At 40.8% G+C, this 17,920-nt stretch overlaps 1 protein-coding gene across 6 annotated transcripts in view; it reads right to left on the reverse strand.

The window, feature by feature from the left end:
* The window catches only part of HECW1 (HECT, C2 and WW domain containing E3 ubiquitin protein ligase 1), a 250,791-nt gene that overhangs the window by 13,997 nt on the left and 218,874 nt on the right, over positions 1-17,920 (reverse strand). For all 6 annotated transcript variants that reach the window (XM_085051546.1, XM_085051545.1, XM_085051541.1 and 3 more), the window contains 3 exons: positions 17,624-17,776; positions 1,601-1,699; positions 92-221 (listed from right to left, as the gene is read on the reverse strand). In XM_085051546.1, coding sequence (XP_084907672.1) covers positions 92-221; positions 1,601-1,699; positions 17,624-17,776 — 382 coding nt within the window. The remainder of the gene's footprint in view (positions 1-91; positions 222-1,600; positions 1,700-17,623; positions 17,777-17,920) is intronic.

Consider the following 17,920-nt stretch of genomic DNA (forward strand, 5'->3'; position numbering starts at 1 on the left):
AAAGGATCTGTTCTGACAGAAAGATGTTAATCATGCTCAAATTTGTCAGCTTCAAATTTTCTTTTCAGATGTTTTGCATAGCTGTGCTCACCTGTCCAAACACCTCCTCGTTCACTGTGAAGGTTAGATCCAGGATATCTGTGATATTGTTATCCTTCATCCACTGCAAGCTCTGGTGGAACTCTTCATCCAGATACTCTAAGTCGCTTAAATCACATGGCCTGATTGCAAGGCAAGAAAAAAGATATGACCCTGTGACTACTGGCAGGATGATTTCCTACTAAGTGTGTGAACAAATTTACTGAAGATCCAACATAAAGCTAAAGTTCATTTAGTTTTGTTAACATCAAAGCCTGTTTCACAGACCCTCTTAAAGCAGTTCTGCAAGTGTTTGCTTTGCATAGCTGGGCTCAAGGCCAAATCTGCTGGCTGCCTGCATTATTTGCTGTCAAAAGAAACCTCTGGTGCTTTTACGCAGATCTTCAGGATGCCCTGTACTTCAGAGCACACACATCCCTTCAGCCCCACCGTGCTATGCCTGGCTGCTTCCATTGCCTCTCATCTGCCAGGTGAGAGCACAGGACTGACACAGGGCAGACCAGGCAGCCTAAATTTCTGTTAATAAGGAGCCATCCTTGTCTGCTGAAATGACAGGTGGATGTTATGAGCGGCCTGGTTTCAAATTCCCTAGAAGGGCAATAAAGATGCAGGGAGAGCCCTAGGTTTCAGCCTATTTTCAGACTAGATCAGGTACAATAGAGATATGAGTGCTTGTATCTCAGCAGTAATAATAGTTAAAAAAAACCCAACATGATAAAGAACTTAAAGGACTGTTAAGACAGGTATCTTTGCTGATTTGGAACCATCTTAATTGACGAACTGTTTCAGCTAAGCTTTATTCTGCTCTTTAGCATTTAATTGCAGCCTTGAGTTAATACTTACAGCACTTTTATTGTTGCAAATTTTATGTACCTTGTCTTATTTCAGTCTATTAATTAAAGAGGGACTGATTGTCAATACAAGTTAACCTTATAAACTTCAAGTTGAAAGTAATAGATTATTGGTAGCTTATGCTTACTAAAATAAAAGACAGAAGAAGACCAAAAAAACCTGTTCACTGGTTATAACTACATTAACATTCTTAATTAGTCCAAGTTGTGTTTTGGTATGAAAACCTACTCCACCATTGAGGCATGACAAATGATGTATTTTTTCTTAGTAAAACGCCCCTCCTTCTTTCATTATTATTTTGTTTCATTCCATTAACAATGTTTTTCAGTCTTCCACATTGAATTGGTTGAATCTTCAAAAGTTTTCATTGGTAGTAAACTCTGGAATTATGTGTCAGTACTTTCTAATGTGTGTTTCTAAATGTCATATTTATTTATTTTTGTCAACATAGTATTTATGAATGGCACATTCCTGGAGAAATTAAATTAACAAAATTAAAATGTGTTTATTTTCTTTCACTGTTGGTCTGTGAGCAGACCAACAAACCAAGAGCAGAAAAACCTGAAGGTCAGTGCACGCGAAGTAACTCCCCAAGGGTCTGTGTCTCTGTGGGATCACTGTTTCTGCATGGTTGCATGGTCATACTTACAGCCTTAATAGTGCTTTGTAGAATGGCCTTGTGAAGAAAGCATCAAGAAGGTACTGATGAATGAGAGCAAGGCCAAGAATACGACCGCTGAACCTGAACCTGTGGAATAAAAATGCAGGGTAAATGAAACAGAACTCAAGACTTCCAGTATAGAAACATACACAGGTTGCAACAGGGTTTTTTTTGTTTGCTTGTTTGTTTCTGAATTAGTTTTTCTCATTTATTCCCTGATGTCTTTTTTTCCGAGCAGATACTTAATGCCACTCCTCCCATGTCTGATCAATAATGGATCTCCTTGATCCACCTCCGACCGCACCCCTACCTGCAGCGGGGACGTTATGTGCTCTCCTGTGCCAAACCAATGAGCACTTGCCTTACATGATCTCTAGGTTCAATGTTCTGATACAGACTGACTACATCCAACACAGATTTGGCCAAGGAAATACTGTAATACCCCACTGCAGCAGAACAAATGCTATCTCACAAGAGTTGCAAAGGATATTTGGAGACTCGGTATATCCAGTTTCTGACTAGCTACAACCCTGTCCAAGGTGGGGCTTCAAAGTACTTTAAAAGGGTAGTGAGTTGACTTGATAGGGGAAAACGAAAGTTCAAGTAAGCTGACTGTTATTACCAAGGACACATTAAAATCAGTTTTTAAAGCTCAGGCACACTGTTCCCAGACCACTTTCTTAATTCTGCTGCTCAGCTGTTTTCAATATTTACATACTCCTGTGCTTGTTTCTAAGATCAACTCCCAGTCCCACTACAAGTACAATCAAATAGTGCCCTGCCCATTATAACGTGTGACTTGTGATAATAAACTGTGAAATTTTTCTTCCTATGATTTCTTCTATGACTTATTCTATATTTTTCTATAAAATCTGCTTTTAAACCAATAGTCTTAGACAGAAAAACACAAAACTGGTGTGAGTCCAGGTGAGTTTGGTTTTTGTAAAAACAACCCCCAACACCCATTTAAAACTTGCTTATTTGTAAAAACGGAAAGGAAAAAATATCCAGCACCCGAAATGTGAGCACTCCAAGCCTAAGATGACTGATAACACAAAAAAGTGCACAAAAGATGAGAAACAGATCAAAAAGCATAGAAACCATTCCCTTTCACTCACAGGAGCCAGTACAAAGACCTCTCCTGCACATAAATGAAACATGAGTCTGATTGTAGTAGAGGTGGCAAGGAATATCTGTTCAGTCAACTTCATGCTCATGGGACAGAACAACAAGTACTTAGTATGTCAAATGGGGCACAAAATAGCCTGCTGTGGGCCCAATTAGTATTTACATCACCACAGGAGCTGCCTCGGGGTCCCCGAACCTGAGAAAGGTGCTTATGATATGCAGCTGACCAGCCACAGAAGAGTGATTATATTACCCCCTTACAGCTGTTTCCACAGCAGCAACAAAAGGCAGCTGTTGGGTCTAGTTAGGGCCTGCTTCACTTCATTTGTGCTCCAGTGCAATGCTTCCAGCAAAAAGCAAGGAAATGAGGGGGAGCTGATACAATGAAAGCACAGTGGAAGTCAGACAGCTCAAATCCCAGAAATGCTGAACCTGTAATCCGTCAGTTTTATAGCACCTTCAGGATCCATAATCAAGTCCGTTTGTCCTAAATAACGCGTGACGGCTTCTTTGGTTTTGTTCTTCAGCCCCATCCATCCCCACACATTTTGAAAGTGAGCACTGAATGAACACACTGGGGGTGTTTCTCACCACAGTGCTCACCCCACAGCTACTCAGCTGTGCAGGACTGGACAGGCAGGAGACATTTGGAATAATGCTGAAAGTGAACTGCCAAGAAAGATTTGGGAGAACTGCTTCTCCTAAGAAACTGCTTGAATGCGCAAACAGTGTCCCTTTTCTCCTTGCTGCTTGTATCACTTCTGCATGGCTTTGAAGGCATTCCTGCAAAGCTAGCATGAAAGGGTCGTGCACATACACCGAGGTGTTTACAGCCATGGCCACATATTACGGGGGCTGTTAATGGGGAGTTTAATTTGAATCAGTACTTTGGGGCAGAACTGTATCAAACCATCCCAAAGCCATGGGCAGCATCTCCATGTGAAAGGTCCAAGCCTGGTGCACCAGAACACGTGGGCGGAACAGTCCTGGGTTGTGTGGTTCATCAGTCTGGCCTTGCATTTGCAGCCCTCAGGGACACACCAGAGCTGGCGTGAACTGGGAGTCTGACTGTGGTTCCACAGTTCCAGCCCTTGCAGTGGCACTCAGTAGCAAAAGTCCAGTACTCACTGATCAGGATAAGGGAGATGCAATAATTAAAAAAACATTCCCACTGCTGCTGCCTATCAATACAATGGATAAAAAAGCCACATTGCAGACTGTATTCCCTGGCAGCTCCATATCACCCCAGAAGACATGATGCTTCATGGCCAAAGCATGTGAGCCCTCCAGCCCACAGACCCTTCTGCCACTGCACAGAGCTTCAGTATCTCTGCAGACACTTGCTATACTTGACTCTGTTTTGAAGAGTGAGGTAAGAGAAGGTTCTCTGGCCCCTTGTCCATGCTGGACAGGGCCTGGGACCAGAGGTGACACTTCTCTAGTCCAGCACTGAGAAACATGGACCACGGTAAGCCAATGGATACCTATCAAAAGGGAAGCATTTGCTGCCATTCCCAGAGAACAAATATACCATTTATCTGTGTGTGTGTCCATACAGTTCATCAAGCTGCCACTACACTCAGCCAAGCATAACAGTCCCACTTAAAATATATCAAAACTTACAAAAAAGCGAGAAGAAACAAATTGCCCTCCTTACAAAAGCCAGTTAAAAACAAAGCCAGACTCTTGTGTTTATTTCTTCCTGAGGATTTAGAGCATGGGTGAGATTTAGAGGTGAGTGAGACAGTCCTTTCAGAACAAAACAAGTTTTCTTGACAGAATAAGCAGCACAAAGGTAAATCCTGGCTGGAGGGCACATACCTTCCTTAAGCCTGACTTACATTTATCTTTCCAAGGAAGTGTAAAATGCTTGTTTGGTTTCTTTCTAGCAGAAAAGCTAGTTTGGGAGAGGTGGGGAATGCAGAGTCTTGGTCTGGCCTTTTCTTTCAACACCCTTCCCTTTTGGAGACAATTACTGAGTCTGAGTAATGTGCTCCGGCAGAGAGGGGAAATGCAGGAGGGAGTTAATGAACAGGAAATGGTGGAATGAGAGACAGAATTAATGGGCAGTGGAGCTGCTCTGGTTTGACTGCCTATTGACACTGTTCGTCTGCTCAAAAAGGACATTGTGTGCACCTGCTTTCTGGCTTTTAACAGCACTACTCTTTGACCCATTTGCAGAAGTTTCCACTGTACCCAGCTAATTCCTTTTCCTTCTGGAGGCTTCAGGTGCCCCTGAAACAGCCACAACAGCCTGTTGCAAAATAACAGGCTCATTCCCCTCAATGGGACTCCCTGCATGCTTACTGCGTATCTGTGTACTCAGGGAGAGACAAATCCATATGCTGTAGCAGCGACTAGGCAATAAATTTTCCTCTGATTGCAGCTGAGTCACTGGAGATTTAATTTACTTTGGTCCTTATCATAGAGCACCAGAGCAAGGCAGGACCCATAATGACCTTTGGTACAGGGCTTTCTCTTAACTGGGTCAATGAACGGAGCTCTACTTGATATGACAGTTTTTCCTTGGATTCAGATGGATAATGATGTACCTTAAAAAGATTGTAATCTGTGTGTACAGAGGAAGAATGGCCTTTATCATTCTACTGGGAATGCTTTGGGAACCATGCCTTGTGGGCTAAATTGGGTATGGTATAAGAAACTTCAAATCCGAAATAGAGGAAGAACCTGATGGGATTAAAAAGATTAAAAATCCTGCAAACCCTATCTCACTCAAACACATCAGCTGCATTTAAGTGTGCCCTTCTTGATGCAGTAGCTTGTGAAAAAATATTCAAAGTAGGGCTTGAGAGAGATAAATACAGCATGGTTCACATCAAATTTGAAAATGTCACTTTCACAAGACCTGCTTTCATCTGTAAGGGAAATTTACACATTCTGTTGCACCAGTTTTAAAGGTCTTGACTGTTTAATTGTGCAGATGAACTTTCGACCACCTGAAAGACAAGCTAACAAATGAGGCTGCACTGTGGTCCAGGGTTTCTGTCCTTGGCAGCTCTTCTGAGGGCAAACATTATTTGTCAGGTGGATGCAGCTGGAGACCCTATTAGTCCTTTCACAGTGGGAGAGACTGGACCTAATCTCATCGTTATCAGATACCAGAGAATCTAACAAGAGGAAAATTTTTAGAAAGGCAGAATCATGGGAAAAACTTCACCTTGAACATACATCTTATTAGACAACAGAGAATCCAGCCACGAAACACAAATTTGTAGGAAACCAGACATCATGGATTCGAGAGGTTGTGGAACAGCTTGTTTTAAAGGTTAAAAAGTGTGCTGTTATGAGTGCTGTTATGAAGACACTCATTAACAACCTGAAGGACAGAAACTGTTGATTAAAGGAACTAAAAATCCATTCTTATAGCCAAAATTTTGTGATTTGTAATCTTTTGATATGAGGCGGGGACACAACATGCAGAAGAAAATGTACTGAGTCTATGATTTCTGAATTTTGGTGTTATCACCAGCACTAGCACTTCATAAATGATGAACTTCTATTTTTAATGCAAGAAAGTTCTAAGAATGTGTATTTCGTAAAAAGAGCTGACCAGCGAGATGGTTACACCAACTCTGCCTAGACTCATACATCATGAATTTTAAGCAATACTGGCAGTGTATCAGGCACATGCTCCAGAGGTCTGTGTCTAGATGTTGGGTAGTACACATCCTTGTGTTGGCTCAGTGCAGGACATGAACAACATGTCATACATGAGCTACACCTACAGAGAAATGATATAGCAGAAGATCAGGTCACCTCTACAAAATCTTGTCAGTGGATCGAATCCACACCTCTGTCTATCAGCCTTCATTAACAAATGCCTTTCTTTAATTTGGTGTGCATATTTAACCCCTACTAACTCAAATGACAGAACATTTGAAGGGACTAATGGGATGACATGAAGCATTCTTTTGTGAGGAAGGTTGAGCCATGCAGGCTAGGACAGCTCATGCGGTCTCTTTATCTGACTTGCATCTGCAAACTCTGCAGACTCCTCTTTGCCACCGTATCATTTGTCCTCATGGCAAATGTGCTGTGCATATCTGCAGGCTCAGAGGTGGATGGTGTGGCATTCCAGCATGATGCCTCTTCAGTTCAGGAATCTGATGAGCTCATGTGTCATTAATATAAAAGGAATGGCTCTTACAAAAGCTAGAGACAGAAGTTCATGAAGTCTCAGCACATCAAAGAGAAAAGGTAAAATAATTCCTAAATTAGTCAGAGAGAAGAATTCCAATATAAGGAGTAACAAGAGTACCGTTGGCTCATTTTCTTTTCTTATATACACCTTCTAATATGAAGAATCCTCAGAAGGACCAAGATCCAGTGTTGGGTCACCTCTGCATGGCATTTTCCAATGCCGCGCTGACTCCAATATCTGACCACAGTGGCATCCCACGTAAGAACTTAGTCTAGATCCCTACACACTCCTTTTGAAGGAATGGTAATGACTCACCCAATCAGGTTTTGGGTTTACCTCGCGTGCATTATGTTCTAAATACTGAAATGGATCTTATCTCATATATAGTCAAAATCCATTCCAGGTTTTCAGACAGTTACTGAGTTTTTAAGAGGAAACTCCATACTTCCTCACTGTGAAACCATAGAAAATTCTGTCAGGTAAGCTTTGTTTTCAAACCATTTTTCAATTAAAATTTAAAGAAAACATTTAGGAGTACTGACATGGAGCAACTGTGTGTGCACATTTCCAGCCTGGAAACTGATGAACTTTAAATAGTTAGAGTCTACAGAGACTGATCCCTGCTGCCCCAGCAAATGTGACTGGGATTTAATAGAGGATATGCTCTACTCAGAGCCAAGGCATTTCATTCAGGCATGAAAAGATCAAGGAGCATATTCCATGAGCCCCTCTTTGATAATCCTGTCTGCTTATTATTCCTATAAAACTTAGGAGTTTTAATGATATTTTCAAGGAAATTTGTTACACTCATTTAAGAAAGCACTTGCCTTTCTTAAGCAGCCCTGATTGTAAAGTGGAATGGTCCAGCAGGCCTGTTTGTGTATTGACATAAAATACAGAGGGTGTTCAGAGAGGGTGGGAAACACATGTGCATCACCCAAGAACTGAAATTAAACAAGGAAAAAAAAAGGATGAAAAATTATTTTTGGAAAGAAAAGCAACTTGGTGCAAATAAATTTCCTTTACGTTTCAAATCCTGAACAGGTAATTTTCTTCAGGTGAAAATAAGCCTTTTTTTAGATATTTATACTTTTGCTGGGCACCTGAGTTTCATATGACAAGTAACTTAATGTGAGTCAATCTCTCAGTTTATTTCTACTTTGTGCATACATTTTCTGCTGCAAAAGGCTGGTACAATACTGGCATTTCAGTAAGTGGTTGCCTACTTTTATTTTCTGGATCTATCTACAGGTTACAAAACAAATGTTTTTGTTTCTCTGTACTAAGGAAGAATCACATGAAAAAGAGCTATTGCTTACATGTGATGGAAATGTGAAGTATCCATGTCCTTCTAAATCTCTGGAGCTCGTGCATCCTAAATTAGCAACTAAACCCCAAACCATTCCTGAAGCCTAATTTACCAGCAACTGAAAAACAAAGAGATAATCCAAACCTTATTGCTTTTCTATTTAACCTAATCAGATCCTTCAAGTTTTTTCCTTGTCTCTAATCTAGCTATGTGTTCACTCAAAATGTCTCTTCATTGTCCCTATATCCTGGCTATATCCACCACAAAAGAGCTGTCAGGAAAGGTTAAAAAACTAATTAGGTCACAGAGAAAAAAGCATGAATTTATGGCAAAAGCTGCAGGCTATTCTGCTTTATCCAGAAAAATGAGAGGCAAAGATGATGTGGATAAGGGAAATTCATAAAATCCCCATGGATTTCTCTTCAACACAATCCATCAAATGGTTTCTTTCCTCCACACAGTGGCTCCAGGTAAATGCTCACATGGAAAAAAGGGTTACAGATGCATTTGCTCAGCACTGCAGCCAAATCAGGAAGCCCCATGCTGAAGTGGCTGGCACTGGCTTCTTGCACATCAGCTGAACTGTGCCAGGAGTTCCTACTGCAGGTACAGAACTAAGCTAATCCAGCTCTGGGAATTCCTCTGTGTGGGGCCATTGCAGGAATGCCAGTCTCAGTGTCATGGGCTGTATGAGCACCAGAGACTCCATGCACTGGAAATGGAGACCTGATTTCCAGACCTGCCTTTAAACCAATTAGGAGATTAAAAAACGAATGTGGTCTCTCTCCGTCATAAGAAACTTATGCTAGGTATCATTTTACCAGTAACAAGTTCCATGGATGCAGGAATGCAGGGGTTTGGAGACAGAGAGGAGGAGTGTGGCGAGTGCTGAAGGGACCATCTCTGCTTCCAGAGCCATCTCTCAGCCTCATGGACCATTATGTACAGTCATCCTCATCTGGGAGAACCCCTGCCAGAACACGGCAGCAAGAGCATGACTAACCATCAGAAACCTGGCTACCTGCAGGCTTCTCTTGCTGCTACAATGGATAAGACACACTAGCCTGGCAGACTCTGCCCAGAAACTGCAGAGGACATAAAGACTGAGGTATGAGCTACTAGCTAGCAGATAACAAACATCTACATTTTGTGATTCCCAGATCCTAGACTCTATTTCTAATTGGCATCTCAAAGCAGCTTACAGAGGAGATCAGTGAAAATATTTCATTTGAAAAATGAGAAAACCCAAGTACAAAAATAAAATGACTTTTCTGAAGTTACCCAGAAAACAAGTTCTAGACACAGCAATAGAACCCCAGTCCTCTGAGTCCCTGCTCCATTTTAGTTGTTTAGTCTATTTGGCATTCTTTTATTTTCTCATCTTCTATAAAGTAATATGAAATTTTGTCAATCAGCTCTAGTTTATCATCAGCCCCTTATAGATCAGTTCAGTCTTATGCTTATGGGCTGTTTTTTTTTTTTCCAAACAAGCCAAAGAACATTTTCATCAAGAGACTTTGATTTCTCAGTCAAAGATTATGGAAAAGTTGTTGGAGGGCACTTTGCAAACCTACAAATTGGTGAAGTTTCAGACATTGCATGACTTATATTTGCTTTCCATAGCTTTGCCATGTGTTGAAACAAACTAGTCAAGCTACAGGGAAAAACACACAGATTTAGTCATCTGCCAGACAAGGGTGCCATAAAAACATAAGCCAAATGACTGCACATTTTCCTTCAATGTCTAACTACAAACACTGCAGCCACAATAACTGACTTATTCTCAGTCAAAGGAGTAACATCCTTTTTAGCCTGTCTGGGGTATTTAAGCATGAGAGAGACTGCTCATCATAAAGCCCTGGTAAGCAGCCAGGAATGTTTACCCCACGTGATAAGGGATGATGCAGATATCCTTGAGCTAACTGCAAGCAGGTCACAGGCAGTGCAGAGCCCTCTGGACTTACCACCCCTGTCCAGACACCACACACCTGGGTTTGCATAGTGCTGCAACTCAGCTAATGATCCCTTTCTCTCAGGATGAGGATCCTCAACTGAGTAAAGTCAGAAATCTGTGTGCTAGTATTCACACATGCTTTTAATTGCTTGGCAGTCGATTTTTTTGTTTTGCAAATCACTGAATACCTCCAATTTTTATTGACACCACTGCAAACTGACAACTCTGATCCCCTTCCTGGAGCATGCAGAATAGCAGAACCTTTGCATGTCTGTTCTGAAGTCTAAGAAAAATTTTAACTTTTTCTTTACAAATCTTTCCAACACAATTAAATAATTCCAGTTTCTAGTCTGTCCCATTTTCCAGAATGGGAGTCATAAGTCACAGTGTAAAAAGCTTTCTTCAGTGAGCCACAAGATACTGCATGTACAGTTCTGTATTCTTGCTATTACACAAACTTTTTTCTCATAGAGGGTGGACAGGTTAGGATTTTTCTCATCCTCCATATGTTTACTGAGATTTTTAAAAATATTCCTATCTCAAGATGGGGCAAACTGACAAACATTGCCTTTCTCCCTCTAAAAACAACATATCAGATCAAATGAAATCTTTAATATTCCTTTTTTCTGAAATTAAATGTAATACTAAGGTAACATACCAAAACCAATAATAATTTTCAATGGACAAATGAAACTTCTAACTTTGAAAACATCCCAGGGAGAGGTCTAGAGAAAGATAAATGCCTTTGCTGCTCAAAAATACCCAAAATGAATTTGGGTGATTTACTGAAAACAATATTGCTCTACAAGCAGTCTTTCTTTTGATGTATGAATTGTGTTACTAACAAAAAAGGTTAGCTTGGGCATTTCTGCACCTTCTCTAGATGACTTTTCTTTACCTTACCAAAGTCTGATTAAAATGTAGTGAGAAATAAGGAGGGGAATGATGACAGCAATACTTCATAGTGACAGCTCAGCCTTGCCATTCCAGTGTGGCTGGAACGAGAGATATGACAACATTCATCACTCCCTGGGAGTTTTTCACCACTACCAATATACACACAATCACTGCCCGTCCCAATGCTTCCCTGCAGGCCCACGTGCTCGGAGACAGTGCGGATTTTACCCTTTTCTCCTCTGCCACATGCAAAGCGCAGGCATTATAGAGATTTTCACATGAAGCCTCCCATCTCTGGGCAACTTTAATCTGTGATGTTGCAAAAGACTAAGTGGCTCTAAGCAAGGGAAAAAACCATAAACACGACTTTTGTAAATACAGAACAAAACAGAACGCCTGCCTTTTCCTCAAACCAAACTCTAATTTGGAAGCAGTGCTAGAGAGACTACGAGATCCAGAGAAGGGAAAAGGGGTAGAGACTGCCAGAGACATCTCTTCTTTCAATTCATAGAGCAATGCCATTCAGATCCTCAAAAGAGCTTAAAAAAATTCTCTAGGAGGAGACAGAAAGTAAAGAATAAGATAAATATAAAGCAGAAACTTTTTCTAAAAAAATAGTTGCTGTACAAGCTCACTTAGGAGGAATGTTTTTTATTCTCCTTCAGTTTTGGTTTGCCTTTAATCTTCCAATTCCTCCTGACCCTTAATAAATAATTAACCAGCTGTTGAGGCAGGCTGTATGTGATATAGTCATACATCAAACTTAATAGGAAAATCAAAGTTTACTTAAGTACAGGAGGCATTGAGAGAGATCACAGTACAGCAGCAAGAAGGCATTTCAGTAACATACCCTTTTCACACAGTGAAAAGGTCTTATAAATTATTTCAGCTGCACATTTATTTTAATATCATTCTTGTCCAGATGATTTACAATAGTGCTTAAAAATTTCTCATGCAAACATAATTTATTTAAAATAAGATATTGCTAGTAATTAAAATTTATAGTGTAACATAACATTAAATGCTTTGGTTTTCTATGGTGCCTTTAATCTGAAAATTTCAAAGCAGTTCAGAGCAGTACTATACATCAAATGGAATTCAACTTGATTACATACTAGGAAATCTCTTCAGATGGAAATTGAGGCAAAGTGGCAGCCATCTAATTTCAAAAACAACTGGATGTACCTTGATGCCTCACTCTGGGGTGCTTTATCTGATTTTTAAGAGGATGATTTTTCAGCATTTAGCACAAACAGTCCCTTTCAAGATGGCTGCAAAATTGGTCTTCTAAATTCATTCCTCCTCCAAATGCAGACCCACACAAGTGGCCCTTTTGAGCCCAAAACCAAACTCAGTGTTTCTGACTCCCTGACTAAACAGGTATTGGGCCACATGTAGGTTGCCTGCCACAACAGTGGAAAAGTTAGAGAGATTCATGAGTAAATCAGACCACATAGTCCCAAGAGCTCCTTTCAGTCAGTGGAGAGGAGTAATAGCTGTTTACAGACCTCCTGCTTAGATGCTGTGACTACATTTCTCCACTGTTTCTACAAGGAGCCATGGAGTGTGCCTAAATCCATCCTGTGAGCTGGTTAGCATCGGAATATAACCCATTAGGTCATGAGGCAATTTGTCACTTTCTTTAAAAACACTTAAATTGAAATAAGTCAATCTCTGGGTAGAAGGATTAATGGAGCTTTGTCTCCTACAGATCTGCCTCTGATGGCCCTACATTAACACAGCAGTAGTTCTTCCTATACATTTGTGCTAGCACTTCCCAGACTTTGGACTATCTCCAGTTTCTACCTTCTGTCTCCCCTGAGCTTGCTAAACTCTCCCTCACATCCCCAAGCTCCTGAGCAAGATGATGTGGCTGGTTTGCAGCCTGTGCCTGTCATGGACCTGTCAGCTCACTTGTGCTGCCTGGCTACCTGAGAAGACAGACAGAACAGATCCCTGCTGAGCTCTCCAGCCCCCTCATTGAGCCACTCTTCTCTGGATCTGTCCTTTACCCAGACAAGTTTCACAAAGCTTTCAGGAAATTAGTATCTTCAAGATGTTTACCTTCCTGTCAGACAGGTCTCAAACTGATTAGGAATCTATTCGATGGACAGGCAGGGCAATTTCACAAGGCACAGCTCCTAAGGAAATTGGGGTAAGAAAACCAACCAAGCTTCTAAGGAGAAAAGACAGCTGAGGTTGCAACATTCTCAGTTCTCCTTGGATTTATTATAACAAAAAAAGGGAAAAACAACACCCTGCATTCTCTGGCACGCTAGAGATGGATAGTGCTGGTTATGTGGTTTCTCGTTTACACGAAATAAATAAAAGGGCCGCTCAGAGGTTGGCTGGGGCTATGTCCCCACAGCACCGTGCAGGCAAAGGGAGCTGGCTCTGCCCTTGTGCCACACTTGCCAGAGCATGGAAAAGCAACCCAGGCAGTGCCAGGCCTGAAGCAATGAGCCCTGATGGGAGACAGCATGTATTTGCTCAGCTCAACATTGCAGTGACCATGTCAGCTGGCTTGGAACATAGGGAAAGCAAGTTCTTGTCTGCATGGAGAGCGGATGCACCATGTTTCCATCTGCCTGTAGAATGAGACACAGACATTCATGCAAGTCTGCTGTCTGACTCTGCTCAGTGGCACATGAGAATATGAGAAGGGGTATTGGAGAGGAGAAAGAAAAGTTAACTATGGGAAATAAATGAAGAAAGTCCTGTCTCAAAGCCGTTCTGAATGAGCATTAAGTTAGTAAGAGTTCATTAGGACAATGTGACCAGGAATAAATCTACAGCTTCTGGAGACCTGGGCATCGGGTCTGACTATATCAAGTCTGTGGTCTTCAGTGGGATTCTGCACAAAAACATTTTACTCACAGGTCTTCAACTTTCTAATAAGGTTTTGCTAAATAAATGCATTAATTTTCATATAAAGAAAAACAAACAAAACACAACATGGCTTCTCTGAGATGGATACAGAATGCTAAGTATGATTAGCAAGCTGTAAATACCTCTAAGATCACTGTAGCACTGAGGTACTGCTCTCTGGCTGCATAAATGTCACAGCAAGGTCCACAAATGCCTAACGATTACAAAAATCCATGCTGTCACTAATTCACAATGAAAACACAGAAAAAGGATGTTTCAAGTCAAGATCCCTCAGATCTCTAAATGAATGTCTGTGAATGATTTTTTCTGTCTAGGACATTTGGCCTTTTGTGCAGAGACTGGTCTTGTTTTCACATTTCTTTCTTTGGTTCCACATTTTGCCCACTTATGTGGAAAAGGGCAAACTACCTCAAGTGGGGTGTATTTCAGAAGATGTTTTCAAATATCTGGGCAAAAAGCTAGACATGTTTACCTAGATCAGATAGAATGGTTCATTACTGGCATGGATTAAAAGCAGCTTTTCTGGCTATGAGCTTCAGGTACATCCTGTAGCATACAGATAAAAATGTATATCATCAAACTTCTTTGGTGTAGAGCATTATAATCACCCTTTCAGATATAGGGGGATTTAAAACATTTTAACTTTAAAAATATGTGATCTCATATTTTGTGTCTTCAGCCTGCACATATGTTAACTGAAGGAAAAGGTCTTATTCAATGGAAGCTTGCGGGAAAGGTGTTAAATCTCAGTTTCTCCATAAATGAGAAACATTTTCCAGTCATTATGCCTCTTTCTTAACTTGGCATGCATACAACTAGTCTGTGCTTTGATGTGCTCATTTTGGACTCAGAATGCTGTTTGCACAAAGAGCAAAGCGTGAAATAAGCCACCAAAAGGGGCAGAACTGAAACTTTTAGGTGGGGAAAAAGAGCAGTATATTTCTCAATTCAGTCAATATGAATGAAACTTCAGATATTTGCATTTTGTTGTATTTATCTCAAATTCACCACTGTTTGCTTAAGAAAGAAAAAATGTAAGATAATTTCGAGCACACTTTTTTGCTAGCTCTGTTTCTTAATACAGCTGTGTCTGGAGAGGTTTTGCAGAAGTACTATAGAGAAAAAAATGCCAAGGGTAGATTTCACATAAATAACAAGCCCCACAGCACCAAAAAGCATACCATTGAGGAAATCTGCAAATTTAAACCAGTTTTGGTTGTGTGGTTTTCATGACTGACATTAGACATCAAGCTTTGAAAAGACTATCAATATTAATTTTCTGTGACCCTGGGACTCTCAAACTGATTCATCCATTTACATTAACTTGTGCTTCATAACAGATTTGAGAACAGGAAAATAATATTAATTGCCAGCATGTTACAGGGAGCAGGCTCGGTTGGAATCACATCAACAAGTAAATCTGAGCAACAGAAGCTCTAGCACTGTGATGAGTTCATCAAAGTGATGAGAATGAAGACTGGGAACATCACAAAACGCTGTTCCTCAGGAACAAACAATGCCAAGGCAGTTAGTACAGTGTGCTTGCAGAAGTTAGCCTGTAAAACCTTTATCAGAGAATCGAACTCTGAGTTTTGAAAAAGTTGGTCCAAATACTGTCTTAGCTGGCTGCACAGAATTCTGAACACAGGACTCTAAGTTTGCACAAGAATAGCTGAGATCGATCACACAGACAGCATAAAAACATTTAGAATGTTTAGATATCTGCAAGCCAATCATGAAACCTATCAGGCTAATTATAAACTGCTGGTCTCAGGCAATTATTTCCATAACAGGTTCAAGAAGTATTTCCAAACACTGACTGGATTGCTTATCTTTCCCTTGGGTTCTGCAATCTTGCCCTGTTTACAATACTTCATGTGCAAACCTCTTCATTCATAAAATTTATTTCCTCCTGCAGGCCAAGAGACCCAAATAGGAAACCAAAACTGTCCAAAAGCCAAATAAAATTCTTCGTGCAGGAAGATGGATTGATACACGTGGTTGGAGAAATAGCCTAAGTGTTTAACTGCTGCTGATTTCTGAGTTGAAAGCTAACTGCTACAGAAAAAAGTATTAGATGTGTTTCTGCTGTTCTATATGCCCAGGATGACTTTAAAAACCTGCTTCTTTCATGTTGAAATCTCTCAAGGCACAGAAGGACAAAATGAAAGGATCGAACACAGCATATATGTTTTGCAGTAGAAATTATCACTCAAGAAAATTGCAACTCTTTGCAATGACAATGTTTATAACACATAAGAGCAAGGGCCTATTTCACCTACTGCTGAGACAATATGGCAACACCATTTCTGGACACAGAGGGTTGTGTTCAGCTTTGTCACAATGTGGACAGAATGATCATGGGTTTGCACCTGCCTAGTTGGTCCTATGCCTAGAAATCAAAATACACCTCCACATGTAACAGCCTTCTAAATTAGAAATTTATCCATGCTGTCTGTTAAGATAGGTCATAGAACAGACTGTATTTCTTCTTGAAAACTAGGAAGGCACCACATAATGTCTAATGAACAGGATTGCAGTGGGAAGTGAAGAAGCTGTAAAAACTAAGCTGCTCTCTTCCTGCTCATGGCAGTAGAGAAATACTCTAAAGCAAGGATCATTGTAAGCTCCACTGCTGGAAGTGATATACAAAAAAGCTTCCAACAATTTGGAAACCACGATAGTCCCAAGCAACATCCCTTTTTTCCCCTGGCAACTTTAACAGAGGTGGCTGTACAACTGTTCTTGCCTGCTGTAAGCCAAGCAAAGGAGGATCTGTTTACAAGAATAGAGGAACATGTACTATTTGCAATTTAAAAGGGGTCTGAACTGCCTCCCATTTTAACAAAAAGGATCTCTGAGAGGAGCCAGTGAGATTGACAAAGAAAACCATCATAGGAAAAAACCCATGTGACAGCACTTCTTTGACACAATGAAATCCCACAGGGGACCAAGTGATGCCCAGGGCTCACAGCCCATGCTTCACTGAACCACATCTGAAACTACCAAAGTGAAAACAACTGCCCAAGACAGACAGACAGATCTGGAGGCAGAAAGAAAAAATGAGGAGATCACAAAAATGTTTTCATAATTTTTGATAAAGAAAGATCAGCAATTTGTCTGTTTACACACATACTTAGTGAGGTAAAATATCCGCTCACTCTGCTGGCCTTGCCCCACAAAAGCAGGGACACTACGTCAGGGAAGAATAAGGAAACTGCTTTTACTGGGCCTTTTTTGAGACCTGTGGTAGGTACAGAGAAGCAACGTGGCTCTCAGAGAACACTGTACAGCTTCCAAGCACAATGCTGTGTGATGTACAGAAAGGCCACACTTGCTCTTCTTAGAAAGGGACCAAGGAGATGAAGCCTGGATTAAGCAGAGTTCTTCTGCCTGTCCTTTTCACAGTCACACAGAAGTACACTGACATCAAGTCCCAAGTAATGTCAGCAGGCCATTTTAATAGTAGTACTTCATCACAACTGCTTTTTCAGAGCCTGGTCTTGTATTTATGCTTACCCCCTCTTTTCCTTTTCACAACCTTCTTCCTCACTTCTTCAGAGAAGAAGCAATATTTGTATGTACTCCAGTCTAAACTGGCATCTTTTGTTTTCCTTTTCCATTTTTTATTGCTCTGAAATGGTTATTAAATTCTGCGTAAAATCTTCCTACCATTCCAGGTGATTTTCAACGAAGGCAGACATGGGGCTGATCTGTACAGTGTAGGTGTCGTTGGCTGAATACTCAAACAGCCCATAATAGGGATTGAAGAGCTCCTGAGACAGAAGAAAAAAGAATTCTCGGGAGGGGCCACTGTAGTCCAACCTGGAAAAGAAAAGGTAGAAAAGATAAAATGAGGCTCCTTACTATTTGAGTGGATTTCCTGAGTCTGCCTACACTGGCTGCTGTCTTAACACAGCAGCCTGTGCAGTCAAGTGTTTCTAACATGATTTATCTCCCCTCTCAAAA

The sequence above is a fragment of the Lichenostomus cassidix genome, chromosome 2 (genome assembly GCF_008360975.1).
Source record: "Lichenostomus cassidix isolate B80296 chromosome 2, HeHo_3.0, whole genome shotgun sequence".
In the NCBI taxonomy this organism is placed as follows: Eukaryota; Metazoa; Chordata; class Aves; order Passeriformes; family Meliphagidae; genus Lichenostomus; species Lichenostomus cassidix.